This window comes from Tasmannia lanceolata, unplaced genomic scaffold (assembly GCF_043159265.1).
Source record: "Tasmannia lanceolata isolate RefF3 unplaced genomic scaffold, GAP_Taslan_0.1 ptg000044l, whole genome shotgun sequence".
NCBI classification, from domain to species: domain Eukaryota; kingdom Viridiplantae; phylum Streptophyta; class Magnoliopsida; order Canellales; family Winteraceae; genus Tasmannia; species Tasmannia lanceolata.
In genome coordinates, this window is record NW_027518721.1 from 15,521,333 (window position 1) to 15,544,474 (window position 23,142).

Below are 23,142 nucleotides of genomic sequence, written 5' to 3' on the forward strand. Positions count from 1 at the left end.
TCAAATATCAAGGGTGGCACTGCTTTGACGTTACTTCACGGTCAGGCATCATATTAAAACTCAGAATACCATACGGGTTTTCAGTTTTCTAATAGGGAAATGTTATCAGCACTATGTATTTTGATGAGGGCACTCCTCACTTTATTAGAAGTATGGTATGGACAGCACTATAGGATGATCCAAACCGTCCATTAGATGGGCCACAGCCTAAATAGGTTGTGCCTCAAAAATCATTTCCATAGGTTATAACCCTCCTATCTGAATATTATAGTGTTGATCCTAACCCTTTTCAACTTGCTCCTCTCATTCATGTTGCCTTTTAGGAAAACCCTAATGTGTTGCCTTTCACCATTTACTATTGATGGTGAAAGTGATTTCCTACATAATTGTTCTCTTCTTCTATTCTCCATCTACTCTCCTTCATGTGATATGTTCCCTTTTACCATTTACTATTATGGTGAAAGTGACTTTCTGCCTAGTTGCCTCTTCCTTTATATTTTATTATTTATCACCAGGCAACTGATTGGGCGGTTAGGATTGCTTGATTGATGCCATGGACCATCATCCCATAATTCCCATTGGTCTAATTCTAGGGAGGTAGAAAAATGTATGCGGGAACAAACTCATTGTCACAGATGACTAAAATGTATGCGGGAACAAACTCATTGTCACAGATGACTAAAGTGCGATGTGGATATACAAGGTGGGGTCCACAATCTAGACTTAAGCCTTCACGCGGTGTTTTGCAAATTTAGTCCCACATCGGGAGAGAGGAGAAAACTTGTGTGGAGCTGTGGGTATAAATACCGGCCGGGGGTTAATGAGAAAATTGCCTTAAACGAATGAGTAAGGAAAATAAAGCGAACGGTGGGACCTGCTCGCCGCGCTTATAAAATGTTTTGAGGATTTAAATTCGGATATCTATTTATGAATTTGAATTCGGATTTTGCGGATTTAAATTCGGATATCTGTCTATGAATTTGGATAAACAGATACGTTCAAATTCGGATTTGAATCCAGATAAACGGATTATCCGTGTTTAGACCTGGCAAACGGGTGGGCCGGGCCGGGTCAACCCGCGGGTGGTGCGGGTCATACGGGTCGGGTTATCGAATGACCCGCATTTTTGCGGGTCAAAATTCTCGTGGCCCGCGGGCACCCGCAAATATGGGATTGTAATCACTATTTTGATTTGACAGCATACAATTTTCCTGTAATTGTCATAACATACTACAGTTATTTGTAATGTTTTTGGTAATTTTACAATCTATCACCATTTCTACGTAATTTTTCATTTAACACTTTATAGTTTCGCTATTTTACTTTTTTCTGGTGTAATGATTACTTTTTTTTACCTTTTTACATTTGCTACCAACATTTTCGATGAGCGTATACGTGCACCCACAATGCCCACTTGCCGAGAAATTACCAAAAGAGAAGCTTGATAGCAAATTATAATAAAATAAAAATCACATTGAAATGTTAACAACACTACTGGGCACTCTCACTTTATTAAAAGTATGGTATGGCCCACACCATAGGATGATCCAAACCGTCCATTAGATGGGCCATAGCCTAAATAGGTTATGCTCCAAAAATCATTTCCATAGGATGATCCTATCCCTCCAATCTTGATGTTAGAGGGTTGATCCTAACCCTCTATAGATCGGAGGGTTAGAATCAACCGATGGAAATAATTTTGGAGCATAACCTATTTAGGGTACGGCCCATCTAATGGACGGTTTGGATAATCCTAGGGTGCCGGACATACCGTACTTTTTATAAAGTGAGGAGTTCCCTCATAAAAAAACAAACAGCGTGAGTGACGATAACATTCTCACAAAAATTTAAACATACTGTAAAAATGCGGGTGCCCGCGGGTTGACCAGACCCCCCGTGTTTTTGTGGGTTGGGTCACCAGCGGGTTGATTTTTCACGGGTCACGAAAACTTAGACCCGTGCCCGCAAATTTGCGGGTGGGCCGGGTCAACCCGCGGGCACGGGTCACTTTTGCCAGGTCTATCCGTGTTCGAATTCAGATATCCGTTTATGAATTCGGATTTGAATCCGGATAAACGGATACGGATATTATTCGAATTAAATTCGGATTTGAATCCGGATACGGATAATATCCGAATTCGAATAATATCCGTCGGATGCGAATTCGGTAATAAATTTTAATTATCCGTCGAATTCGGATACGGATACTGAATTTTGTAAACGAATTTGGATTCGGATATAGCACTATCCGATTTGAATTCGATCCGTTTACACCCCTACTTTTGTGGTTGTCCTTTACGACTCACTTTATGCTTTTGAAAGTCTCTTCCAAAATTTGAACTTCCCTCCAAATGGGCTAAAGTCATGTGGGAGGCCTTTAGTCCTAGATGGGAAAATTGAAAGGTAGAGAGTGGACATATATATGCTTCCACTTAGCCTTGTGAATGAGAAGAGGAGAATGGGAGACCCTCGCGCATGAGCAGTCGGGTGGCCCGGTGGGCTAGACCATACCACACATGCGCACCGCCCGGCTCGGCCAGCCGCGGACGTAGACTCGAAACCTTTATTTTATTTTGTCCTTTTTCCTCTTATATTTTTTACCATAATAATTTTGTTACTGTTTGAGAATCCGTTTGGAAACGCCTCCACGTGCTTAGTGGGCCGGTTAGGAAATGTTAATTAAGCAATAAGGATTGCAATGTTTCGCTTTCCAACAAATCCTTTCCTTTCTATAAAAATCGGATTTAGAGGAAACATAAAGATATCCAAGCAGAAAGTCTTCTTGCATTCTCGTTATTCTTTCTGTTCTCTCTGGTTTCTGCAATTTTTATTTTATTCCCCAAGCTTTCTGATCAAGGTGATTTTGGTACATATAAGCAAGTTCTAAGGCATCCGGGCTGCGTGAGTGCACACCCCTGGAGCGAGAGTTATTGTATCCTCGAGGTATATGCCGAGACGCCCATTTGCACTGTTGATTTGTCATAGTGGGGGCGAGATTTTCCTTAAGGATAGCGGAGATTCTTCTTGCCTTAACTCGATAAGTCATCTTTTATCCTGTCTTATTTATTTGTAGGTATTCGGTATCATCTTCTGTGGCATCTCAAATTAATGGTATTCGGATCCCAAAATTACAGATTATCGTACCAATTTTCTTACAAGCTTAAGGCAAATCTTCAAATCTGTAGGCCAATAAAATACTTAGAGGCTACCTCTTTCAAGGGGAAAAAATCCTCATTTGTCTTGAAGGGGCATACCTGATGCTAGCGACAACTTTCGTGTGACAGAAATCCCTTTAACTTTTATACTTGATTCAGCCGTCCTCCTCCTTCAATCTGAACTTCAGTGGTTGTAGCTTAGAGAATCCCGACCAACAAGGGTAGGAGGGCTTCATTTGTGACCAACTGAGGCAGACTAGGGTGGCTTATTTGGGACCAAATGAGGCCACAAATTCTATTTCGCAGAGTTACTATCTCTTCACATTGGAGTTCATGTCTAGACAAGCTAACAAATGCAAATGATGCATCGGCAATGAGGAATGCTATGTGAAGTGAAATCATCTGAACAACATTTCCAGCAACTAACCAAATCTATAAACCAACTCCATCCAATACAATTTGTGATAAATTTCTGTTCTTGACAAGTGACAAGTTGGAATTTTAAAACAGATAGCGAAAGAGGATCGGTGAAGTAGTAATCTGAAATTTATGGATTAATTCTCATGCATGTCTTTAGCTAGAATATATGGAGGGTGAAGGAATACTAAAGGGTCCAATTTCCAGGTAGCTGGTGGCTGATTCCAATAGTATTTTGCTGTGGCAATTAAATCCTTCTAAACAGCTAGTGGTGCTCAGTTTCTGAATGCCTCAAATTCAATCCAGAATGCTAGGAAGTATCTGGATTAACCTCCATACTTTCAATCCTTTAAGAAATGCATTCCATAATCAGCAGCAACAAGAAGTCATATGTATTCAGTAATGGATCCAATAATATCTAATTACAGTTCTCAAAATAGCCGTTATAGTTGGCTCGGACACAATTCTGCATGCTCTCAAAGTCCAGAGACCGTGAAGAACACCAATATTGAAAGAATGGTGACATCCAACTTGTGCTGCAACCAAGCCGTCCAGACCTGGTTTGATTCAAATCTTTGAACCATTTCATAACAGTAAAACCAAGAAGATGTATTGGTCGGCTAAGCAGGGAGAATGCATGGACTTTTTCAAATCCGATTCGGGTCTAGCAAAAGCTTGGATCTGTTTGAGCACAAATTCACCTCCCAGATCTTGTCTTTGACTGATGAGAGTTTGAAAGATTTCTTACAAAGCAGATGCCTCATAAGTGGGTTGTAATTCAGTCGTGAGGATCCTATCCAGGAATCAATATAGCAAAATTCAGCTCGCATTGATTCACTAGATCGATGTCTTTACATCAGCAACTTGTTCTACTTTATCCAGATTACCAAAACTGTGTTCCAAACTTCCTGAAATAGGCTTACTTCTACTGAATTCAGGCCTGAAGTAAATCCTTAAGGCTTTGTTTCTTTCTACGTAAAAATTACGTCGAAAGAAATGGTGCTTAAGGAAAACTTCGGATCTGGACTGGTTTCTAGTCTCAACCCAAAATTAATGTAACTTTTAGATCTGTTCGAACCAGTACACAATACAGCTGTGTTTGTTTTAACAGATCGAGAACAAGAAAGCAGCTATGAATTTTTATTAATTGGAGTTTTACTCTATGAAAACTGATCACCGGAGAAGAAATTAAAATGCCAACGAGAGCTTCTAAGGTGATGATTACAGAAATGGAAGAAACCGAAAGAATTTCAGCATAAAACTTGCGAATATTCCACGATTTCCAGCAATGCTTGCACCGGAAAGACCAAACAAGGACACTCGCTTCCACAACGATCACACCGATGAATGTCATAGTAGAGGGCAACCCTAGCACTCTAGGACAGATCCTGACTGTTCTTGATTTTCTAGATGAATTCTTCCATGGAGATAGTTGTGCTCTGTTGAAGTAAAAATGATTAAAGTGCTGTGGTATTCGTATCATTAAAAAGAATTGTCATTAATGTATTGTTGGATACGTGGGTCATGGGGATGATCATTAGAAAAGCTTTAGTGCACCTTTCTAGCAGCTCTCATATGATGACATTATTTTTTAATCACATGAAGAGGGTCTCTTTAGGATGCACTTAGCTATGATTCTTATTCTGCTTCTTGATTTTGATTCTTTATTCTATGTTTTTAAAAAAAATCAGAATAGCGTTTGACTTATAAAATCGATTATGAAATATAAGTAATAGAGAATTAAGAGTAACACCTGCCTTATAAGGGTATGACATATGAACTGGAGGAGGAAAAAGTTTTTTTTTTTTTTTTTTTTTGTCACTTTCTATTATAATCATTATTTGCTAATAATTATATTTAACTTAAATAGCATTGACATATAAGAAATATTTAAATAACTTTTCCAGGTATCCAAATAGGCCATAAAATACCTAGATTAAAATATCTACCAAAACATACTCTCCTACACTGGCATGTGCCAACAAATTGTTTTTACACTGAGCAAAGATCAAGGACTTGACCCATGCAATCGGGTTTTAGGGTTATGCATTTTTTAATCAAAAAGGTTGAAGGTCTTAGGGTCACTATGCCTAGGTATCTTACACGGCCAGATTGAAGTTCAACAATAATCTATCCAGGAGTAGGTCAACAGCTCTCATCTATTGAATTGTTCAAGAACCCAAACAAAACAAAATTAACAAAGGAGTCTCCAAAGGGTCCTATTTCTCTAAGGGGCAAGTCACTAACCTAAAATCACTGTCCCTTCCCTTCTAACAAAAGATGTAAACATTAAAATAAAGAGACAAAAATTTCTAAAAGAGGTAATTTCAAATTTTTCCTCCTGGCCATCACCTTATTTCCTTTCAAACAAAACACAAAAACTGAATAAAGAACTACAAAAATCCCACAATTACAATCCACCCACAGATGTTTACATCAATGAGTTAAGGTTCAAAACCCAGAGGCTTATACTGCAGCTGCTTCTACTTCTGGGTCTTGTTCTTCTTTTCCTTTATGTATATAATCCACTCATATAAAAAAAAAGATAAACAACTCATGCTTTCATGGCTCTGAGTATTCACAAGAGAATTCTTTCTAAAATGAGTAGAATCCTTCTCTCCAGCATAAAAGAATGGATTGTGTCTTTCTTCACAATCTAACACAGTAACAAATGCAAAAGAAGAACGTTGCTAAGAACCATATATGTATCGCTGCGGAGAGAAATTTTAGACATGCAATGAATACCAAGAGGCGGCTCTGTATCGAACCACACTTTACACGTTACGAGCCGGGGATGAAGGTGCCCACATAGCCGAAACCTGTGATGAAGAATGCAATGGCCTGGAGGTAGAGGTAGATGAAGTAATGGTTCTTCCCGAAGGCGAGGTCGTAGCATGCACAGAAGAAGAGGTAGGCCCCAACGCCGAGCTCTAATATATGGACTCTGATAAGGAGAACAATAAAACCGAGATGAGAATTAATACTCTACAACTGGGTGACTTTCACTTTCGCCAAGGGGTGAAAGATATAGGGTTCAAGAGAGCCATACAGTCCATGAGAAAGTGGATAGATTTAAATATCAATGCACATGTACATTGACGTAGGACAGTTTCTTTGAATTTTAGCTAAACAAAGTGAGAATACTAGTTGATTTAGGATTAGTAGGTTAAGTTAGGAAAGGGGAGAGGATTAGGATTATAATAGGAATTATAGTTAAGTAAGAGTTAGAATTTGAATATTGAAAGGAGTTTGAGTGAAATTAGGAAAGGGGAGAGTATTGGGCGTGTGATGTCTACTCATTGAATAATAAACAGAGTTTCGGTTTTTTCCCTTATCTTCCTTGTGGATTCAAGGTTTTTTTTATCATCAAAGGGAGTCATTGATCTCCCTTCTTCTTCCAGGGCGAGACGGTGATCTGCCCTTTTCTAGCTTTTGCTGCGTCATACATGTTCTGGTTAAGAGCACATATCATAAATCATACTATATGACCAAATGCTTTTGGCAAGTTGAAAAGCAACAAGTTTCTTATAGCATTTTCACCCATTTTTGTTTCTGTCCTTGAAAATGAAGTCATCTTCAAGAGGAGGGTGGAAATGCTGGGAAGGGGAGGAAACACCATTTCTCATTTCTAGTAGTACTTAGTAAGATGAAAATTTACCTGTCTCCAATCCTGATCCGAGGTTTCTTGGCTGCTTTCACGCCCGCCTTTGTTTTGAGAGCATCTCCTAATTTCTCTGTCACAACCCATTCATTTACTCTCCCTGCTTCCAAAAGTCCAATCATGGTCGCTTTTGTTCGGTGCAGAGACATGACATTCTCGAAAAGGATCCAAAACACAAGTAGATGGAGGGACCTGTAACAAAGAAAGTTCAGAAACTCCTTGAATGTTCTTCGCCTTAGATTTTCAAAGGACTCCAATAAAATCGTTGAGAAGAAATTAACATCCCTGCCTTCAATTAGCCTTCAATTACCGAAGAAATGAAAATTTTGGGAAGATTTATACCTTGGTGTTCCAACTGCATTGAGAAAGGTTATGATTGAAGGAATGTAAACTGCCCCCCACTTGGGGATCACGACTTCAGGAACCAAAACAGTTGCCGGAATTACAACGCAGTAGAAAACAAAAGTGACAATATGGGCTACAATCTTCCTTACAAAGAAGAAGTTGTAGATGACATGAATCTTCTTCCAGAGAGATACTTTCTGCAGTTAGAAAAGGGAAAATTCAAAAACTTTTTTTCATAGCAATTACAATAAAAATTACTAAAAAAATGATGACTAAACTCTTAGAATTAAGGGATCAAAATAAGAACAGGTGAAAATGGGTGTAATTAGCTTGTATAGAATTATTACACAACATATGTGACTCATCTTCCTTGACTAAAGATTTACAGGCAAAACATATCAACATATGTGACTGGTCTTCCTTGACTAAATATTTTCAGGCAAAACATATTTTTCAGTACTCTAGGAGTATAAAATTCAACACGAATATACAAAAGATCAACATAATTATCTCTCATCTCTTGGGTAACTTAACTAAGAGACTATTTCAGGGATTAAAAGATAACAAATTGAAAGATTGCAGAGTAAACATAACGGGATTTGCTAGTGTCCATCACAAAAGGCATTTCGCAGATGGTCTGTTGCATGTCAAAGCAGCCACCTCGTGAATGAAGACAAAATCTGCTGAAAAGTGAGCCTGTGTGGCTGGTCTGACATGCAACAGACCACCCGTGAAATGCCTTTCACGATGGACTCTAGCAAATCCCCAAAACAATAGGCAATAATTATAATAAAGTTCTACATAAAAAAGCCGGTTTAAGTGTCTCTTGTCAATGTTTGATTAAGACCAGTCAGCGATAAGAGTTGGGACAAAAATGACCCCATTGCCTGCTAAGGTTATGTTTGACAACCATGAAAACTAATTCCGTGGAATGTTGGCGGGCCCAATTGTGTGAAAGGGGTCGAGGTGGAGGGAAGAGGCTTGAGTTAGCATGTGCGGAGAGAACAATAGACATTATGTGAGGTTGCCACATTTTATTAGGTATTAGAGAGTATTAATTACTAGATAGGTGCTGTCCACTCCCCTCTCCCTACGCTCCTATTCTTTACCCATAGCCACCCGTCGCTTCCTTTGTCCAACTCTTTGTCCACTTCCCACATTTCTAGGGCACCAGATTTTATACCTAGCTTTCGTGCAAGAAAAAAAAGCTGCCAACCTCCTATTACCACTCCCGGGAAGGAGGCAGGAGCCTAGTGCTGCTACCTTACCTGCATCTACCAATTGTGCCATTGCTATTGTCGCACCAGAGTCCATGATTGATGCGACCACTACAACAAATGCTACTAAACTAATTGAAGAATGTTTCCTAAGTACCTACATACAATATGTACTTATATATAATACATACGTTAGCTACATTATTGTTCACTAGTATGTACTTTGAAAAATGTTTCTCAACCAGTTAATCTCTTATATCACTGGAGAGTATAAATTATTAGCATAGGAACACTGGTAGTTTGTGGTTTGAGCAATAAGATACAGGAGATTATAAATTTATGGAGCATTAATTTTTAGAGCCCGAACTATAACTACTTAAATTTAGTTTTTTATTTTCATGATGTTAGGAGCTTTTCATGCTCCCCTCACTCCCACCCTCTCAAGCCTTTACCTCTTCCGCCCATCACTCACAATGTCCAATATAAAAATTCCATTGAATATTTTTTCGCAAAGGAGAATAAATGGGTACCAAGCATAATCAGGAGCAGTGATAAGATAAGAAACAACTGACCTTATTCCTCACAATCTCCATTACCATTTTCCTGAAAAGATTTGCCGGGCCGCAAGACCAGCGGTGCTGTTGGTAACGGTAGGCTTTGAAAGTACTCGGTAACTCGTTTTTAACCTATAATCACATCCATTAAATCATCAAAACAGAATTAATAAAAAGCTACCGATATAGGCACTACCAGCTTTTGATAATTTCATTAACTCATTTTGTCTGTTATTCTTTAAACATTTGTCAGAGGTTATTGCAGATCCCAGAAGCCAATTAAAGAAAAGACAAGCTGAGTTCGTGCAATTATCAAAACAATGCAGTGCCAATATCAGTTACCTAACAAAATTGAGAGTCTCAATTATGTAGTCTCCACACCTTTCATCTCCTCATTTGATCCAGGGCTATGTTTGCTTTGGATTTTGAGAACCGATTGTCAGTCCAAATTTGCCTCAAATAATCAATTTTGGACTCTCAATGGGTTCTCAAAACAAGGGAATTGCTAGGGTCTACTGTAAAAGGCATTTTGCGGCTGGTCTGTTGCATGTGAGACAGACAATAACTTGTCTCCATCCACGAGGTGATTGGTTTGACATGCGACAGACCAGCTACTAAATGCCTTTTGCGATGGACCATAGCAAATCCCCAAAATCAAACAAGGGAAGAGACTGTTACATCAATATATTCTACTAATGAGAACTGAGAGACCACAATTTCGAATGACCCGCACTTCAAAAAAAAAAAAAAAAGAGTACCTTGAGATCTCCCACGTACAAAAATTTCCAGCCTTTGAGACTAGCTCGAACGGCCAAATCCATGTCCTCAACGGTGGTCCGATCTTTCCACCCTCCTGCTTCGTTGAGAGCAGATATTCTCCATACACCTGCGGTCCCTATTTTTATTTTTTTATAGTACCACCGTACACACAAACTAATCAATCAATCTAGGATTGTAAAACCGGGAGCGGTTTTGGGAGAGAGAGAATGGCGGTTTACCGTTAAAGCCAAAGAAGGCGTAGGTTGAGGAACCCACTTCTTGCTCAACCGTAAAGTGGTAATCCAGTGACATTTCCTGCATCCTCGTCATCAAACATTCGTTGGAATTCACTGCAAAACCGCCCGGAAATATCCACGTCAGCAACATTATGATATTTGGTTAATTCCTTCTTATTGATATTCACACCCATCTATTCATCTTTTAAATTTTAATTTCCTCGTTGACCTTTGACATTGGCAGAGACTAAATTTCATCACCCTCTTGCAGAATGTTTACGTAGTGTAAGCCCGTGTAGTCCGTATGGTCAGGTATTTTTTTCAAAGAGTTTTTATATGGTGTCGACCCTCAGAATCAGGGCTAGATGGCAAACCACCTGCCCTTGGATTTTGATTCGGTCAAAACACCTTTTTTTTGCTAGATGGCAAACCACCTGCCCCTTCGATTTTGATTCGGTCAAAACACCTTTTTTACTTGTTTTGACCGGATCGAAGGGCCAGGTGGTTTGCCATCTAGCCCGTCTGATTTTACCGGTCGGGCATCATATAAATTCTCTTTTTTCAAAAAAGTATTGTCAGCTACTTTTCAAGAGATTTATAGTGTAGTCTAGTAGTTTTTTTTGTTTTCAAGGACTGTACGGCGACATCAGAGGATGATGCAAACCGTCCATTTGATGGGCAACAACTTAACTAGGTTGTGCCCCAAAAAAACCATTTTCTTATGATGATCCCAGCCCTCCTATCTATAGAGGTTTCCATAATATGCAGTTCCTCTATAGATCGGACTGCTAGGATCATTATATGGAAATGATTTTTGGGGTCTCAACCTATTTACATTGTGGCCCATCAAATGGACGGAATGGACCAACCTATGGTGTGGACGTATAACATAAATAGGTTGCGCCCCAAAAATCATTTCCGTAGGATGATCCTAGCCCTTCAGTCTACAGAGGAACTGGATATTATGGAAGCCTCTGGTAGAAATGATTTTTGAGCACAATCTATTTACATTGTGGTCCATCAAATGGACGGTTCGTATCATCTTATGGTGTGGACCCTATAGTACATTTTGAAAAATAGACTATATACCCGCTTACACCTAAGGGTGTCAATTTTGGCTCGGGCTCGGAAGCTCACTCGAGCTCGGCTTGAATCCTTAACGAGCCGAGCCGAGCCGAGCCCGATTTAGGCCAGGCTCGGCTCGTTAAGGCTCGTTAAGAATTTAATATATTTAAATATATATATTATATATTAATATATACACTAAAAGGGTTGTCCAGGGAGTGAAAGGGGGAGGCAAAATATGTCACTTCATTTTTGGACCCCATTTGTTACTTGGACCACCCCCATAGTGTTAAAAAAGTAGTCAAATTACGCTAGATAGGGCTGTCCAGGGAAGATGAGGGGTGTGACCTTAATATAACCCGAGCTCGGTAAGGCTCGCGAGCCTGGCCGAGCCGAGCCCGAGCCGAGCTTTTGAGCTTAACGAGCAGAGCTGAGCCTGGCTCGGCTCGGCTCGTCTCGTTTACACCCCTACTAGTTACACCATATAAAATCTGTCTTACGGTCACCAGTCACTACGGTATAAATGGGCATTGACAGAGACCGTATTTACAGACAAATCCCTACCTTTCTATTGTCTCCCTGAAAATGACACTCCACCCTCTTATTTATTTTTCAAGAAAAACAAACAAAAGAGGTGGAAATATCAATAAATGAGCACATGGAAATATTATTTCCCTATTCTATTCTGTCCCTATCTGACACAGTTTATGGACGGTGTCGATCCATGTGGTGGTTTAAAGGATCAACAGTTCAGATGAGCACACGTGTACAAAATAATACGATGGAAAATTAAAAACAGAGGAAAATAAATCTGAGTGTCGGTAGAGAGACACAGAGATCCACCAACTCCACCAGTGTTCATATAATTGCACATGGAGGATTGCAGCAACTGTAGGGTTAAAAGACTCATATGCCATCGACTGATCTCGTAATATCAAACATGCCATTTTAATAAAGAGCATTGATTAATTCACCCCCTTGACAGAAGAAAAGAGTGTTGAGTACTCTTTTAGGCTTTTTCTCTAGTGGGGGCTGTCCCGAGTAAAAAAAATAGTGTGTATATATCATTTCCTTTAAAAATCATAACATTTTCAAAATTTCGGTTTCCAAAACCGAAATCTTAACTCTTAAATACCACTTTTATTATTTTCTTTTTCGTATAAAACCGAAACCGAAACCGAAAACAGAAATATTGTTGGTGCCAAAACCGAAACCGAAAACAGAAATATTGTTGGTGCCAAAACCGAAACCGAACCATTACACCCCGAAACTAACTGAACCGAATTAACCAATCGAATTCGGTTTTAATCGATTAATGCACAGCCCTAGAATAGACCCCCCCTGTGGAACCTTAAAATTGATCCCCTCTCTCTACCCGGTCGTTCTCTTTTCATTGGTCTACACACCCTTTGTATGTTATTTAGAAAAGAAAAAGGGTATATAATTATCAAAACAAGGGAATATGATCATATGATATCGAGCCAACGACTCCATAGCCACTAAAATAGAATGGAATAGAAAAATCAGGGAAAACGTGATTCTTTCTTTATAAAAATGATAAAAAGCCCCACAAGTTGTGCAAGAAATAACAGAGATTAATTTAATAATGGGAAAGGTGTGCGTACTCCATCTATCTACTCGGTCTGGTTAAAAACAGTGGGGCCCACATTTTTGGGGTAATCCAAACCATTCATTTGAAAGGCCTTTACCTAGATAGGGTGTCCACAAAAAATCAGCCCCGTAGGATCATCCTAACCCTAACCCATCCAACAATGGAGGAAAAAATAGGCAGATTTGTTGACAAGCTGTGTTTCATGAGGCCCTATGGTTTCATGAGGAATTCTAGACTGAAGGGAGCCCTCGTAAAAACGAGGTGAAAAGACCATCCAACAATGGAGGAAAAAATAGGCAGATTTGTTGACAAGCTGTGTTTCATGAGGCCCTATGGTTTCATGAGGAATTCTAGACTGAAGGGAGCCCTTGCAAAAACGAGGTGAAAGGACTTTTCACCTCTTTTTTACGAGGGCTCCCTTCAGTCTAGAATTCCTCATGTTTCATTGCATGTGGAAATCATTTTCCAGTATTTTTAAAATACCCGGGACACAGTTTCAAAACCCCATTAAGTTATTTTCCTTCTTTCCTTACAAAACTGACAAAAAAATTAGACGACTAAATATAATATATATAGACCAATATTTTCCAGAGACTTTGGTTAAGATAGCTCCACGGGTGTCAACGGACCCAAGCAGTCTGACGACCCAAAGGATCCGAACCTTAATGAACAGGCTATGGGCACATCGGTCAAATCCTCAAATCCGAACGCATCCATTAAATCCATATTCTTAAGGTCTAAACTTTTTTACAGTGTGACATAGATCTAGAGACAAGATCCGATAGAGGGTCCCTGTTTCCGAATGAAGGGTCCTAATAATTGCTAGCGTCGGCAGGTAGGTGGCTATTCTGACATGCGACAGACCAGATGCGAAATGCCTTTTGCGATGGACCCTGGCAAATCTTAATGTACAGATATCTACTTAAAATTAGAAGGCTACTATTGCTGACAGTACCATATTTTAATAATTGCACGAACTAAGCTTGTCTTTTCTCTTTAAATTGGCTTCTAAGGGATATGTAATAACCTTTGACAGCTGTTTAATAAATAAAAGACAAGATGAGTCGGTGCAATTATCAAAACATAGTAGTGCCAATATCAATAGCCACACTTATGAGTTAGGATAGTACCATGGACAGATCGACTTAAAAATGAATGTGATCCAATAATAAAAAAGTAGGGTCCAAAAAGGATCCGTCCAATTGAACTGACTATGCCAAAGACATGGCGGATTCGTTGACAGATCCTGAAATCGGATTGTAGCTTACAAATCCAACGATCACCATCCAACAGAATGAATTACTGTGGACGGTCCAGATCCTTCCAGAATTCAACCACGTGTATGGTCGGCCTTGTTGGAAACAAATCCATCTGAGTCGTAAAACAAGGATTTGGTTTTTCTGAATTTGGCCCCACACTATAGGCCTAGAAATCTAGAAGCACCAGATCACGATATCTACACGCAATTCGGTGATTGACGAAGTGGGTCCCATCCAAAACCACCGACACTATTCTTTCATTAATAGATGGGTTAGTTAATTAAGCTATGATTAGGGATTAATTAAGAGGAGTATAAGATAATTACCGAATTTCCAGCGAGCTTGAACGAGGCCAATTTCAGCATTATACATGAGGAAAGGGATTGTTCTCCAAAGAAAATCAGGTTCAGGTTGAAAATCAGCATCAAAGATGGCTACAAAATCGCATCGTCTAACGTAACTGTGTTTCATTCCTTCTTTAAGAGCCCCTGCTTTGTACCCATTTCTATTGTCTCTTATCTCATATTTGATGTTAATCCCTTTGCTTGCCCATCTCTGGCATTCTAACTCTACCAAATCCTGTTATGTAATGAGAAAAAATGACAAAAGATATGAGAAATTTGTTAAGAAATTAAAAAAGTTGTAGGCTTTGATGGGTTTGGTGGGTAATTGTCTAAATTTGGTGAAGAAAAAGAAAAGCAAAAGCCCACATCAAATACCAAAAGTATCTAATAAGAAAGATATAAGGACTGAGGAGTAGTAATTCTCTTGTTTGTGAGGGACTTGAGGGTCTGTTTAATAGGCTTTGACCTAAAGATATCGAAATTTGGGTCAATTGAAAACAATAGGAAACGAGTCTGCAGAATTTAGGAAAAAATTAGTGTCTTCTTCTGTTTACTTTACTTTGATTAATGGGTTTTTGTGTTATAGAGACAATGGTAGGTGCAACACAATAATTGTGCACTCTGTTTTTTTTTCCTCTTAAAAGTAGACTGACAGAGATAATAAGTAATAACAAGGAATTTAGAAGGGGAAGATAAAAGAGGGAAATTTGTTCTGATTTGGTAGGGTTTTAATTCCTGTGTTTAAAGTAAAGACTTTGAAGTCTTCAACTGGAAAAGAAAATAAACTGTAAAATTTAAAAAGACCCAGACTGGAAACTAGATAACTGCTACAATTTTTTGTTAAATAAGAAGAAAAATGCAGTCTGTTTTTTATTCTGTTTTTGCCTAATGTGTTTGAAGAAATAAAATTAAAAGTTGGGTTTTAAATGTAAAATAAAAAAAAGTAACAGATCAATAAGACAAACAATCTTAACAAAATGGAAAAAGAAGAAAAGGGAGAAAAACAAAAAAGGCCCCAGATCACTAAACCAACAAAACATAAACAAATTTCCCAAAAAAAGAAGAGAAAAAACTAAAAAATAACAATTTTTTTAGGATTTTTTTTTATTAATGGGTTTTAGTATTTGGACCTTGATAGCTGGGTCTGTTGAATCATCAAGCACTTGGATAATAATTCGATCAGATGGCCATGAAAGCCCACATGCAGCTCCAATTGAGAGCTGATAAACCTGCATCAAACACACAAAAACTCAAAAACAGAAACCCACATTTTGTATTCACAGAAAAATCAGAGCCAGGAAAATAAAATCCATGAAAAATATAAAAAAATACCTCTTTTTCATTGTACATGGGGATTTGTACAAGCACCATAGGATAAGCACCATTACCCATCTCAACATCATCTCGTATCGGCTCCCATTTGTAACGTTTTTCGGGTTTTCGCCCAAATAGTTTTACAAGAACAATCACAATTCCCATATAAACTCTCTCTAAGAACAGCATTATTGACATTGCCAAACACAAAACAACAGCTATTCTTAGTAGAGGAACAATCAAAGGGGCTTTGATTTGTTCCCAAATTAACCCAATTTGTTCAGTGATATCATCTCTCGTACCCTGAAATCCCTCTGGAAGAAAATTTGTAGATGAAATCCGATCCATTCTGTAAAAAAAAAATTACTCTGTTTTTAAAAACAGAGGAGCCTAAAAGCTTAAGTAATTGAAACAGAGCTGAATAAACCCTTTAGATATGAATGGATTTAAAGGGCTTTCTTTGCGAAAAGTACACGAATCTCTAGCTTTAGCTCTCTTTTTCTCTGTGAAATTTTGCTGCTGAATTACGCAATGAGGTAGAGCTGGACTGTCAGTAACTCTCCCCACAAACCATTACACAAAATCCAAACGAGAGAGTATCAAAGAAAGAGAAACAAAAAGAAACCCAGATCAGATCTCACCTTCTCAAACCCAAAAACCCCAACAACAAGCAAAGAAAAGGCAATGCAGAGAGCAAAAGGAGCAAAATCCTCTCTTTTCTCTCTTTCACACAAAGAAATAGAATAAACCCAATTCAGATCTCATTTGGTTTTATCCAAAAAACCCATAAAACAGAAGAAAGAGAAAAGAGAGTGAAATGAGTCTCCTATCTCTTTCTCTTCTCTTTAGAACTTGCACTCTTTCCCCTGTTTTCTCTTCTCTTTTCTTTTATAATGTTTTGGTGGTGTAAATGAAAACTCAGCCGACACTTCAACTACTCTAAAATGTAGATACCTTTATAATAAAACAAAAAAGGGAAATGTTATCAGCACTAATGTATTTTGATGAGGGCACTCCTCACTTTATTTAAAGTACGGTATGGCCCACACCATATGATAATCCAGACCGTCCATTAGATGGGCCACAGCCTAAATAGATTGTACTCCAAAAATCATTTCCATAGGTTGATCCTAACCCTCAATAGATCGGAAGGTTAGGATAAACCTATGTAAATGATTTTTGGGGCACAACCAATTTAGGCTGTGGCCCATCTAATGAACGGTTTGGATCATCCTATGGTGCGGGCCATACCGTACTTTTAATAAAGTGAAGAGTGCCCTCATCAAAATACAGCAGTGCTGATAACATCTCCCAACAAAAAAAAGAGCAAAATCTAAGACCGGAACACGGCAATGTGGGTAAGATTCCGGCCAAATTCCGGCTGAATCTTTCCTTATTTGCCTTTAAGACATCACCAGAATCTTACATACACCCGTCAAGAAATACAATTATAAAAAGGTAATTACTTGACGCCCTTGTGACGGGCCTGTATTTTAGACTTTTAGTTGAACTTTGACGAAAATACCTTTGCTACTCGGTTTTCCTTTTATCGACTGGCCTTTTCTGCCAATGACGATTTTGTCCTCCATATGGAAACAAAAGCACGGTGTAACAGCCTGGATGTGAGGGATTAGGTTTAGGTTTAATAATAGGGTGTAAAATTAATAGCATATCTTTTGGAATGATTCTGTAAGTGCAGCCTTTTAGCATGTTGGGATTGATTTGTCTTTTTGCTAAAAGGGAGGGGTATTTTCGTGATTCAGAGTAGTTGAGAAACGTGAGAAGCCTTTTTGAGTTATAAAATGGACAGGAGGAGGTCGTGCAAGAGAATATTCTCGTTCACTGCCTAAAATACCCTTACTTTTGTCTTTTATTTACTCAGTTGTTTAGACGGGTTGAGTCATGACTCAGAGAATTTCGACAAGATATAAAACTAAAAGACATGTAGATCATATGATATGGGAATTTCATAGGAGATTTTATATGGTGTGGGCGCATGAATTTCAGTATTTTTTTTTAAAGGTACAGTGGGGCCCACTACAGATGATGATCTTAACCGTTCATTTGTTGGGCCCAAGGTCTTGCAGAACCTTCTCTCTAATATAGAAGAGATGTCCTCTTTGAACTCTCCCCTTCCTCGGCCTGAGATTCTTTCTTGCCTATACTCTGTCCCCTCACTGGCTTGCGAGCTACCTTTGTTACGAGCATCGGGACCTTCTTGAGCTGTAAGACTAGTTCTGCTTTAAAGTCGGAAAGGGTGCTCGAGTTTGCTTAGATCCAGGCTTGCTTGCTTTCAGTCTTATTTTAACCCGAGAGAGTTTGCTTGCTTGTTCTCCGTTTCGCCATCGGTAGAGAGAGCAAGCTTCACGTTGTAGCCCCAATCAAAGTGATAACATTACCTGAAAATCCAATAAGTAACTTACATTAGTAGGGCCTAGCAAATGAACAGCTTGCCATGAAACAGGTGGGGCCGCACTGGAAAAAAAAATGTAGATCGGGCGTATATTGATCTGAACCGTCCATTTAGGCGCAGTTTGTTTTGGATGGTGAGAACTAATTTTGACACCAGTAATTAGACTCGAAGTAAAAAGTAACTTTGAGTCCAATAATCAATTTTTAGCTCACAATCAGTTCTCAAAATCTAATACTAACCCAGGCTTAATTTTGAGTCTAATTAATTTTGAGTCTAATAATCTGTTCTCAAAATCGAAAACAAATAAGGCCTTAGACCTGGTTCGTTATGGAAAGTAAGCCCAAAGCTGATTATTGTCATTAAATTTCCTTTAATTTTGAGTCCAATAATCAGTTTTCGAGTCGAAATAAGTTCTCAAAATCCAAAATAAACAAGGACTTAGTAATCCCTACTTTTTATCTTCTATGACCCAAAATCCTGCCAGTCATTCAAAGCTATATTCAATAATGTGTATTTTTGAATCAAAATGTGAATTTTTGTTGTAGGTCAGCTTGCTTGAACCCCAATATGTAGATTTTAACCGTTTCTGTTTCATGAAACAAAATTAAAATTGTTGAATGTTAAAAAATAGGGCGATGATATTTTCACCCCCATGCATTACGCGCACGCTGCCCTTATAATGTGATTTGACGTGAACAGTGGACAACTTTAATGCTTGTTGGCGTCAAATCAATTTATAAGGGGAGCGTGCGTGTAATGCGGGGGGGGGGGGGGGGGTGAAAATATCACCTCCCTAAAAATAGATTATTTCCATTTTTTTTTGGGAAACAAGAGATACAAAGCAAAGTTTTTTCAAGTAAACGGTGCAGATCAATCATAAGTGGGCCCTCCTAGTTGTAGTAGTGGGCATGCCACATTGGATTACAATGAGGTTGCACTGATGAGTGATGAGTGATCCACAATGTAGGTAGCCCCAATTATCATCAACTACACTTTGTTTCTTTCCTTTTTCGCCACACGAACATGATCAGCTCCATTGATATGGTGCCCTTACATTTGAAGACATCAAAGTAAGATACCATTCAGTGTGGGCAAGGACAATGTGCCTGTCCCCTCGGGGTGGATTCGGCCAGATCAACGGCCCCAAACGCCATTTCCAGCCAAGTTTGATTGTTAGGATTTGATTCCTTGCGGAGGCGTGGTTGTATGTTACGGTCCTGAGTGGGGGCCCGCCTATGCATGGGACTGGGTGGGACCCAGCCTGGTATGGGACATGTTTAAAGGGCCTTGCCTAACGCGTTCCATCAGCTATGGGACTTTTAACATATCGGTAAGGTACTTAACATTTGGTATCAGAGCAGCCACCATGTCTCATGTTCGAGTCACGGAAAGGGCGACCTGTGGAAAGAGCTACCTTAAAAAAAGGCCAAAGTAAAAGTCGTCACAGAGTGGGCCGCCGAAGACTGTAGATTCAGAAGCATGGTGGTATGTTACGATCCTGAGTGAGAGTCCACCTAAGTATGGGACTGGTTCAAAGGGCCTTGCCTAACACGTTCCGTCAGCTCTAAAGCTTTTGGTCCGTGGGAACCTTAGTGCAGTCGAACTCCAATTCTTCTATTTATCTTCATCTACCGGGTTGACTCTATAAATGCCCGAGTCAACTCGACTCCGTGAATTTTCCAACGATTTTGTAGAGATGGATTTTGGACATTTTAGTAAACATATTATTTACTTTTTTATCTTTCCATAGAAACAATTGGAGGTATTACGCTGCATGAGTGGTAAAAGCAAGTGGATTCGCGGAAATCGTTTCAAGGCTATGAAGGGCACTTTCGTAGTTAATGAAACAAAGAGGGGTAATAGTTTTCACTGTCACCTGGCTGCCCAGCTGGATCGAGAGATGGACTGCCCAACCTCTTTGGGCAGTTCTGTTTGATATCTCTCTCGGGCAGCATCCAAAGGCTACCCGTACGGTTGAGCCGTTTAATCAGAAAAATAATTATAATTTTCGTTGGCTAAAGATTATAATTATAATTATAATTCGCACCCATTGTAGGATAATTCGCACCACTCTAATGTGGATTGGCGCCAAGAAGCGTTAAGGTCTGCCACGTACACTTCTTTAGAGGCGTGGGGTGTGAATTATCCTACGAGTGGTGCGAATTAACCAGAAATCACGGTTAGCTTTTTCCGAGCTGTCACTGTTGGCCTCACTAACCACCGGCGTCAGGTGCTTAGTTTAGGCTATGTTTGTTTATTTTTAGAATTGATTTTAATTCGACAACTCAGAATTATATGAAATGACCGAAATGCCCTTAGGTTTTTTTTTTTGACCGGTAGCTCCGTTTGGATGCCAGAATTTTTTTGGTTCTCGAAACTTTTGTGGAATTTCTGCAGGAAACCCACGTTTGGTTGCTAGTTATATAATGGGCAAAAAAGAATCCCACAAACCAAAATAACCCCGCACGAAACTCAAAGCTGGAAAAAAAAATCCTAGGAACCAAAATAATCCCGCACGAAATCCGAGGAACCAAAATAACCAAAAGAAGAACTTTTTTCTTCCCAACAGTTCAAGCAACCAAATAAAGCGGGATTTTTTATTTTACCGGGATACTCCCAAGGAGTTTTTTTCCCACCAATCTCCCAGGAAGTTTTTTTTCCACAAAAGTCCCAAGAACCAAAATAATTTTGGCATCCATCCCAAGAAGTTTACAAACTAGTCGTTGAAGATTATGAAATGAGCAAAAAGTTTGGGAAATGATATTAACAAAACTATGTTTTACACAAACTCAACTCATCTTTTCTTTTCTAATTGACTTGTAAGAGCTTTTTGGGAACTATAATCACATTTGACAGCTCTTTGTAAAATAAAGGGCAAGGTGAGTTTAGAGTAATTTTTCTTTTGTATGATGATGTTTTCATTGCTCTTTGTAAAATAGTGGGGGCAACTTGTTTGAAGATCCAAACCGTTTCATTTGGATCACCTCAAGTTAAGTAGGTTGGCCCAAAAATTCATCTCCACCATGATCCTGACCCTTCTATCTAGAGAGCTTCTATTGTGTACTGTGCTGCTTATCAGAGGGTTTGGATCATCCTTTTGGAGATGAATTTTTGGGGCCCAACCAAATGACCGGTTTGGATCTTCATAAAAAGACAAGTCTGGCCCACTATATTTCTTGAAAAGTACGTGCAAGTTCGCACACCCATCATGTAAAAATTCCTCCGAAGGTTCTTAAATAGTTAATATTGGCATTGGGATGGGAAGTGATGTTTTCCCCCACTCTTTACACTACACAGGTGTGGCTCGGGCGAGAAAGGGGGCAAATATGTCACTTTCCATTGGTATTATGCAGCTAAGAAAGTTACTTCAGTCAAGGGTGAGAAAAGAGTTTCAAGCTTGTATCCCAAGTAAGGATTAGGGTTAGGGTTAGGGTTAGGGTTAGGGGTAGGGTCAGAGGTAGGGTCTATGGCAAGTCTCGAAAAGAAAATAAAAGGAGATATTGTATTGTATTGTGTGGTGTAGAGAGTAGTTTAGTATGGTTTTAATTTAGAAGAGAAATGAAACAAAACAACAACCTTTTGTTATTTTTAGGGGCAAAAGTGAGTTGGTGGGTTCTAAGGCCCAGAAGCTCACATGGAAATGATGGGTTATCTACCATGTCTCCAAGTAAAAAGATGTTTTTGAGTTTAAATGAGATCCTCGTGAAGCTTCCATATAGAACTTAGGGTTCTTCTAACTTTGCTTTATTTATTCATTTTTTAATGTTCATATGCTTTTGCCCTCTTTGTCTTGAGCAGGACACTACACCACACCCCCATCTAACACTCCTTTTAATACTTGATTCCTAAGGTTGACCTCAAAATCTTCTAACTATTTCAATACTATAATATAACCCTCATTGCTTCTTTTCAGGCTTCTATTCTATGAATTGAAGAAATCAACATCTTCTCCTATATGAGCTCTAGAAATTAACATCACACCCTCTTTGGTCATGTCTGGTCTGCTTAATAATGATTGGGAAATCTCCTCATTCAACAAGGGTTTTCCACCAACTTCTTCTTTCATAGATCTAGAGGTGAAAATCCAATGAAAACCCAGTTTTTTTCATTACAGAAATGTTCAAGTGCAAATAAGTAAATAACACTGACTCTAACAGCTTAAGCTTTTGGAGTAATTGGTTGTTTCACGTGGTACTAGAACAATTGCCTCAGGGCGGGTCTTGAGTTTAAAACCCCCATTCAAAAAATAAAAAAAAGAGGGGCTACAAGTACAAATGATTAAATAACACCAACACTAAAAGCTTACTTTTGGAGTAATTGGTTGTCTCACAACAAATACCCTCAATTTTCCAAAAATAGGGATATTGTTTGGCAAACATGATATCTTTTTCCATGGAATATTAATTTTTACCAAGTGATGAGAAAAGAAGGGAGTGTGAAAGAGGGAAACTTGAGAGAGTTAAGTGAGGAGAGGGTGAGAAGTCGCTGAAAACAAGGAGGGAAACACTACTGAGCGACTCATCCCCCCCCCCCCCCCCCCCCCACCCACCACACACACCTTTTTTTTCCTGTTTTTGAGCCACTTGCCAGCCCTTCCTCACTCATGATGACCTCTCAAGCCTACCTCGCTCACTTTCCCTGCCCCTTTCTCACCCTTTGGTAAACTATTTAGTCCTTGGAAAATAAAAAATCATTCTTTCCAAAATTCATGGTTGCCAAACAGGTACTTAATCTATTAAGCTATAGATCTTAATTAACAGATGAAGGGAAAACTATTCTGAAATATGAAAA

The 23,142-nt window shown here is 39.0% G+C and overlaps 1 protein-coding gene across 2 annotated transcripts; it reads right to left on the minus strand.

Moving 5' to 3' along the window:
• Positions 1-5,881: 5,881 nt before the first annotated feature.
• On the minus strand, positions 5,882-16,839 carry LOC143863282 (glucomannan 4-beta-mannosyltransferase 9-like). Of its 2 annotated transcripts, none has more exons than XM_077373970.1 (10): positions 16,580-16,839; positions 15,957-16,287; positions 15,755-15,853; positions 14,607-14,859; positions 10,348-10,458; positions 10,108-10,244; positions 9,368-9,481; positions 7,576-7,775; positions 7,231-7,425; positions 5,882-6,516 (listed from the first exon to the last, which is right to left on the minus strand). In XM_077373970.1, the coding sequence occupies exons 2-10, from the start codon at positions 16,284-16,286 to the stop codon at positions 6,354-6,356; spliced, it is 1,602 nt and encodes a 533-aa protein (XP_077230085.1). In that variant the 5' UTR covers position 16,287; positions 16,580-16,839; the 3' UTR covers positions 5,882-6,353. The 2 variants fall into 2 exon arrangements, with proteins under 2 accessions (XP_077230085.1, XP_077230084.1); XM_077373969.1 differs by having other exon boundaries at positions 16,412-16,839.
• Positions 16,840-23,142: the final 6,303 nt, after the last annotated feature.

What these genes read in the sequence shown, in the direction of transcription:
- LOC143863282 (XM_077373970.1), bottom strand. Translation starts at nt 16,286, where the DNA reads ATGGATCGGATTTCATCTACAAATTTTCTTCCAGAGGGATTTCAGGGT. An exon ending in CCATGTACAATGAAAAAGAG is followed by an intron (nt 15,854 to 15,956) that starts GTATTTTTTTAT and finishes TGTTTGATGCAG; the next exon opens with GTTTATCAGCTCTCAATTGG. An exon ending in CGGATCAGGATTGGAGACAG is followed by an intron (nt 6,517 to 7,230) that starts GTAAATTTTCAT and finishes TCTCCTTATCAG; the next exon opens with AGTCCATATATTAGAGCTCG.